General features: G+C 37.8%; 1 protein-coding gene across 1 annotated transcript; it reads left to right on the top strand.

Moving 5' to 3' along the window:
• The first annotated feature begins 343 nt into the window (after positions 1-343).
• On the top strand, positions 344-7,408 carry LOC149820306 (Tetratricopeptide repeat (TPR)-like superfamily protein). The gene is made up of 4 exons (XM_089981785.1): positions 344-2,852; positions 3,658-3,777; positions 5,849-5,897; positions 7,170-7,408. The coding sequence occupies exon 1, from the start codon at positions 344-346 to the stop codon at positions 2,633-2,635; it is 2,292 nt and encodes a 763-aa protein (XP_089837911.1). The 3' UTR covers positions 2,636-2,852; positions 3,658-3,777; positions 5,849-5,897; positions 7,170-7,408.
• The last annotated feature ends 295 nt before the right edge of the window (positions 7,409-7,703 follow it).

Genomic DNA, 7,703 nt, shown 5'->3' with positions numbered 1-7,703 from the left:
CGGCATTAGGAATGTAAACTGTTCATATTCGGATTTGATGTAATAAAATAACATATTTACTTGTTGGATGTTGTCTAACCAGATTGGAATCCAGATTCAGATTGGAATGGTGAAAAGTTTTTCTTACATGCAAAATGTTTAAATATCTGTCAATTATAGTGCGATATGAATATGGCTTACCAGGTGCAACTAAACGGAATCGAATTTGGTCGGATATCGGATAAAATCCGATTCATTGACATACCGGGTCCGGGATCTACTGAACACGGGAAAAAGCAGAAACCCGAAATTTATTTATATGATTATGAACTGAAACAGGCAAACCCTAGTGAGCGTTTGGTTAATGGCAACAGTCGGAACGCCTCGTCCCAGGATAAGCACCTCGGGAGTTCCCCGTTTGTTCAGATACGAATTACGGGCACGATTTCGTGAGTTTGCTTCTCCATCCCTCCCTCCCGTCGAAACCCTACAGGAACCCTCACTCCGAAGCCACAAGCTGGCTCGATCCCTCGCAAAACCCTCAGAACCGCTCTCGAATTGCTCTTCTGCACCAAAACCCCCCTCTTCCGGGAGAGATTCCGGTGTCCCCGCCTCCTCCCGTCGTGTAATCGACGACATCTTCCGCAGTTTGGAGAATGGTACTTGGAATTACTTGCGTTGCTTCGTTTCCGATCTCACCCCATCGATCGTGATCGGTGTTTTGTATAAATGTAGTGGGGATTTGGATTTAGGGCAGAAATTCATAGATTGGTTGGGCAGGCAGTTGGGTTTTCGGCATTCGGCGGATTCCTTGAGCGCCATGATTCATATTTTGGTTAGGAGTCGGAGGCTCTCGGATGCACAAGCCTTGATTCTGAGGATGGTGAGGAGACGAGGCGTTTCGAGACCCGCCATTGTCGAAAGTTTGATGGGTACTTATGAGAATTGTGGTTCGAACCCGTTGGTGTTCGATTTGTTGATTAAGACTTACGTCCAGTCGAGGAAATTGAGGGAAGCCGTGGAGGCGTTCAGAAATTTGAGGAGCAGGGGTGTCTCGCCTTCGATTCACGCTTGTAATAGCCTCTTGGGGGGCTTGGTGAAGGCACATTGGGTGGATATGGCATGGGGGGTCTATAGGGAGGTGATTGAGAGCAGGGTGGTGGTGAACATTTATACATTGAACATAATGGTTAATGCGTTGTGCAAGGAAAGGAAGATAGAGAAAGCCATTGAATTCGTGTCGGAGATGGAGAGTAAGGGAAATCCTCCAGATATCGTAACGTATAATACATTGGTTGATACGCACAGTCGTGAAGGTCTTGTTGAGGAAGCGTTTGGATTACTGGATGTTATGTTGAGTAAGGGATTGCGGCCCGATGTTGTCACCTATAATTCTCTGATTAATGGACTGTGTAGAAAAGGGCAGTACGTGAAGGCCAAAGAATTAGTGGGTGATATGTTAAGAGCTGGATTGATTCCCAACACCTCAACCTACAACATTTTGATTAGTGGGTGTTGTCAGACAGGAAATGCTGTTGAAGTTTCTGAAGTTTATAAGGAGATGAGATCTTATGGCCTTGTACCGGATATTGTTAGTTACAGCTTACTTATCGGATTCTTTTCAAAGGAAGGAGATCTTAACAAGGCATTGATGCACTTTGAATATATGAAGATTGCGGGCTTGGTTCCTGATATCGTTATTTATACTATGCTGATTAACGGGTTCTGTAAGACAGGTCGGACCAATGAGGCTCTAAAAGTTCGGAACGAAATGGTACAAACAGGTGCTCTTCCGGATACTGTTACATATAATGCAATCATGAATGGATTCTGTAAAGAGAAGAGACTAGAAGAAGCTGAGAAGCTGTTCACTGAGATGAATGAAAGAGGAATAGCACCAGATTATTGTACATTTGCCACCATTATAGATGGTTATTGCAAACATGGATATATTGAAAAAGCTGTGAATTTGTTCCAGAGGATGATTGAACGGAATATAAAACCTGATATTGTCACATACAATACATTGATAGATGGCTTTTGCAAGGAGGGTGATACTGAGAAAGCAAAAGAATTGTTGAATGCTATGATCTCAAGAGCCATCTTGCCCAATCATGTTACATACGGCATTTTGATTGATGAACTATGTAGCAAGGGTAATGTGATTGAGGCATTATGTTTACGGGATGAAATGATGAAGAAAGGCATCAAGCCTAATGTTGTCACATATAATTCTGTTATTAAGGGCTACTGTAGGTCGGGGGATGTAAGCAAAGCAGAAGATGTTTTGAAGAAGATGATTTCAGAAGGTATTCTTCCAGATAAGATAACATACAATACTCTATGTCATGGGTTCTGTAAGCGTGAAATGATCAATGATGCTTTTGCTCTTATCCGTACAATGGAAAGTCAAGGGATACTTCCTGACATCATTACATATAATGTGCTCTTGAATGGGTTTTGCATGCAAGGTAGAATGCAAGAAGCTGATTCCATCTTTAGAAAAATGATTGATAGAGGCATAATGCCTGACAAATCAACCTACACATCACTTATTAATGGTCATGTTGTTGCAAACAATTTGAAAGAGGCTTTCCGTCTACATGATGAGATGCTAAGGAGAGGTTTCATAGTTGAAGACAAATTAACTCTTTAATATATTCACTTGTGTTCACATCTAAGATGAACTTATTTATGGGTGACACACAGATATAAAGATTCAACTACGTGATGGATTTCTGTGCAAGATACTGTGAAATTCCTAAATGATCTTTTCTTCAACACATGGAGAGTTTCAATGTCGCCATTCTTTCTTCATGCAGAAAAGTACATGCTGCTCGGCACCTTGGCATCTTATATACTCATACTACATGGTATCAGTTTTAACTATTACCCTAGTTATGACTTGGCTTTGCAATTGATATCCAATTGCTGATCTTTCTATTTCTAGAAAGTGATTCTTGAGCTGCTTCTTTCCAAGTTAATATATTTTTATAGGCCCTTCAAGTGTTGTAGAATAGGTCTTGCAGGGTTACTTATTATCTTATAGTCACCTATATCGTTCAAGGTAATTTCTTGGAGAGGGATTTTTGTCACAGAGATTTTCAAAAAGTGGTTTCTCTTGGGAAAATCTTGGGAGTTTCAAAAATTAAAAAATATAAAAAATAATAAGATAAGAAAATAATATTATTTGTATCATTTTTTCTTGCAAAAATATAAGCAACATGAAAACAAAAATAGCTTAAAATATATAAAGTAATAAATTTCTGTCAAAAATACCACGAAAATATCGTGATATATTGCGATATTTTCATTTCTGGCAATATTTTGAAAATATCACAATATTTTGCAGATAGTATTGGCTTACCTGATTTTTGCCAATATTATTGCAATATTTTCAAAATATCACCAATATTGATATCGTGATATTTTCAAAATATCACCAATATTGGTATCATGATATTTTCAAAATATAGCCAATATTGGTGACACTGACCTTATTATTGAGCTCCATGTTGTACTTTAGGGATCATTATCTAATGCTAAACCTAAATAATTTATAATTGATAAAATGAAATTCAAGATAGCAAGTTTATTTCTTTAGAACCTATTTGTTTATTAGAAAATATTTTTAATTGATGGATATTAGATTAAAATACTTTGGTGCATTGCATGCAGGACAGCATCACTGATATCAAAGATATGATTTACGCATGTAAAACAAATATCCCTGAAGACATTTGTTTCTTTGTGCATTTCATCACTTTATCCTGCAGTACCATCAGATTTGTCTATCAGGTACCTTTTAATCCGCTCTTTGTCTGGAGTAGTATCTCAGTATCCATCATTGTATGCCTGTCATGATTTAGCATTTCTCTGGTTGTATTGACTAAAGCAATGTGAGATGAATACATTTGAGTCACCTCATTAAATATTTCTAATCCTTTATCTTGGTTGAGGACCTTTGTTCAATTTCTTGAATTGAAAAGGGAAGTCAGGGAAAGAGGTAGGGGTGGAGCTCCATGAGAAATTCTTGTCATTATTTTGTTGGGGTTATCCTTATTAAATTCTAGTGTTGAAATTAAAGCTGGAAATGTATTATCTTTTCACAATTTGTATGGAAATGTACAGTACCAGAGAAGGTTCTGAATGACAAACAACAACTGCCATTAAGTAAACAAACAAATGAGAAGGATGGAAGAGGAAAAAGAACAAAAAAAATTCACAGCAAGATTAGTTGTTACAACAAAGCAATGCGACCCATGCCAATGTGGCAGGCTCGAATCCACTCCGCCAGCCCACCTGGTGATCCGGCAAAGCTCCTTGTATTACACAAACAACCTGTTATCCTAATTGTCCATTTTTCCTAGGCCGTGCATGTACAGTGAAGCATGATCTAACATCCCTTGATGGTGCATCAAGAAGAGAGCAGATGTTGCTACCAATTCTTGGCCCATTTCCCCCTCATTTTATCCATTTAGTTGATATGTCTTTCTATTCCATAAACAATCTGGCTGCTAGATTAGGACTTGTTCATGATCTACCAGTAGACTGGAAAAAAAGGACAGAAAGGAACTGAGAGTGATTATTAGGTACTGGGGATTGAAAAGGGGCTCAAAGAACAAAAGTTTGGTGGTTCTTACATGCATACTTGTATGATGCCATGTCATGTTGCTGTCCTTTATGTGCTCAACTTCTGGATGCAGGAGCCTCTTTTCTAGGATTGTGATGAATCATTATTATCTTTTGTGTTCACTTCATTCTTGAGAGTTGAGACTCATATGAACTTTTGATTGCACATGGAAGTTTAGAAAGGTGAATTATGTTTAAGCAAGTTGATCCCACAAGCAGGGGCGTAGCTAGGATTCATGTGAGGGGGGGGGGGAAACATGCGTGTAGCAAAAAAATTTTTATTTGTGCGATAGTCGGGGGTTCGGGGGCAGCGCCCCCGTTTTTTTTTTTTTTTTGAGATAAAATAAAAAATTGCTACAATTATTAATAAAAATCTATTTCATATGGACAAATCAAACTATTTGCTGCAGTCAGGGCTGGGCTAGGACTGGACTGGGCTACAAAAATGGATAAAAATCTATTTCATATGGAATCAGGGCTGGGCTAGGACTGGGCTTTAAAAAAAAAAACAAAAAAAATTAACTGTTTCGGGAGGCAGGACTGGGCTACAGCCCAGTTCTGCCCCCCCCTAGCTACGCCCTTGCCCACAAGTTTGAGAAATGTGGTTCACTTATTAAGAATCATACATTGGAATGAACTGTTTCAACATAAAAATAATGCTTGTTTAATCCTGAAAACTTTGTTTCTTTTGTGTTACAGTTTTTTAAAATGACATAAAGGTGATGCTTAGTCATTTTTGTAGTTTGTTGGGTTACACTTATGCTTTGAAATAGTTTGGGAGTGTAATGCACATGGCATACATGTGAATATTGATGAAAATCAAGGTGTAATGTGCATGACATGGATGTGAATATTCATGAAAAACAATGTTTTTTTTTATTCTTGAATGAGTGGGCATGCAGACAATGATTACAACAGGGAGAAAGGTCAAAGTGTCCTATTTGGGATTCTTTATGGCTATCTTCTTTTCCCAATTTTCTTCTTTGGGATTCATCATTTTGCTTCTTTCCATTTCTTGGGTAGTGTTTCTTGAGCTTCTTCTTTCCAGGTTAATATCCTTCCGTTGGCCATTCAAATGTTGTAGAGTATGGGTCTCTTGGTTTTCCTTAAACTTGTCACTTATCTTTGTGGGTACATTAGGCATCAAGATACCAAGTTTCTCCCCACAACCTTTATATTTTTTTAAAATTATTTTTTATGGATATTACATTACATTGTTTTGGTGTGTTATTTGCAGGATGGCATCAGTCATATCAAAGATGGGTGGTATTGGATTTGTCTATCAGGTACCTTTACAAACAACAACAACAACAACTACGCCTTCATCCCAAAACAATTGGGGTCGGCGATATGAACCAACAAAGAAAATCATTATGGGTCTTCCACATGAATCCTTCTTCTCCATTCATTTCTATCCAATGCCATGTCCTCGGTGAGGTTCAAAGCATTCATATCATTTCTTATCACCTCCATCCATGTCTTCCTAGGCCTACCCCGACCTCTTTTAACTAATATATTTTCCCATTTCTCCATCCTTCTAACTGGAGCATCATTAGGCCTACGTCGAATATGTCCAAACCACCGTAAACGATTCTCTCTCATCTTATTTTCAATGGGTGCAACGCCTACCTTCTTACGTATCTCCTCGTTCTGAATCTTATCTTTTATTGTATTTCCACACATCCATCTCAGCATACGCATCTCAGCTACACTCATTTTTTGAATATGATGTCTCTTGGCAGCCCAACATTCCGTACTATATAGTAAAGCGGGCCTAATAGTCGTCCTATAAAACTTTCCCTTCAACCGCAATGGCATTCTACGATCGCACAACACTCCAGTTGCACTCTTCCATTTCATCCACCCAACCTTTATTCTATGATTTACATTTCCATCAATTTCTCCATACTTTTGAATGATAGATCCCAAATATTTGAAAGAATCATCCACCGGTAGTTCGTGCTCACCAAGCTTCACTACACTCCCATCACTACTACGTTGCTTACTAAATCGACATTCCATGTATTCTGTCTTACTCTTACTCAACTTAAAACCTCTTGCTTCCAATGTCTGTCTCCATAATTCTAACTTAGCATTAACCCCAGCTCTAGACTCATCAATCAAAACAATATCATCAGCAAACAACATACACCACGGCACATTTTCTTGAATGTGTTTTTAATATGTGTTTTTTTTATTTTGTCTGGAGTTGTATCTTAATATCCATCGGTGCAGGCCTGTCATGATTTTGCATTTCTCCAGTTGCATTGATTAAAGTAATGGTAGCCTCTCTTGAATTGTTGAATTGCTTGAGTTTAAAGAAAAGAGTTTTTCTTTCGTTGGATAGGTACGGGTGGTCTCTAGTCTAGGTGCTCGACTCTTGGGATATAGCATAATGGCTTTTCAGAAATAATCAATTCATGGGGCATGTTTGCATCATCCATGAATGGTAACTCAAGCTTATGCTTTCTGGAGCAATCTGTTTGCTTTTTGTCTTTTTTCTATTTCTTTAAAATGATTGCCAGTTCTTAGTAATGCAGCTCAACAATGTTGTGCAGACTCGAGGTTTAAAGCATTGAATGGTCAATGGGTCATTGTGGTGTCAACTTGTGCAGCTGTGGCATCAATTTTAACTGGCGTACTTGCTGGTATGCTTGCACTAGGGGAACAATTGCATGCAGGTCCAATTATTCCATATCTTACCTCGTGTTATTATTCTCTTGGAGACCTATATGATGTTTCAATTCTTTCTATAATTTCTTTGAAATGATATCATCGTAAACACTTCTTCTAGCGTATGAATCTTGCTTTCAGTTAGATTAAACTCATTAGTTTTTCAAAATATTTAAAATATATTCCCGTCATTAAATCAACTGCTCATTGATAGTGTGGATCTGAGTATGGGCAACTTAAATTGCAGTTTATGGAAATGAAAATGTAGTCGAACAGAATAAACATTCTATTAAAGAAAAGATTAAAAATTCATTGTTTTTAAAAGCTATGAGTGAATCCAAATCTTGACTTATTATGACTATACCGTTTTTATTTATGCTGAAAAACAAAGTGATTGCTTTGAGTTAAGATTATTGAAT

The sequence above is a fragment of the Nuphar pumila genome, chromosome 12 (genome assembly GCF_984573655.1).
Source record: "Nuphar pumila chromosome 12, dmNupPumi1.hap1.1, whole genome shotgun sequence".
Lineage (NCBI taxonomy): Eukaryota > Viridiplantae > Streptophyta > Magnoliopsida > Nymphaeales > Nymphaeaceae > Nuphar > Nuphar pumila.
The sequence above is the reverse complement of the archived record's forward strand: the minus strand, read 5'-3'. Positions and strand labels throughout refer to the sequence as shown.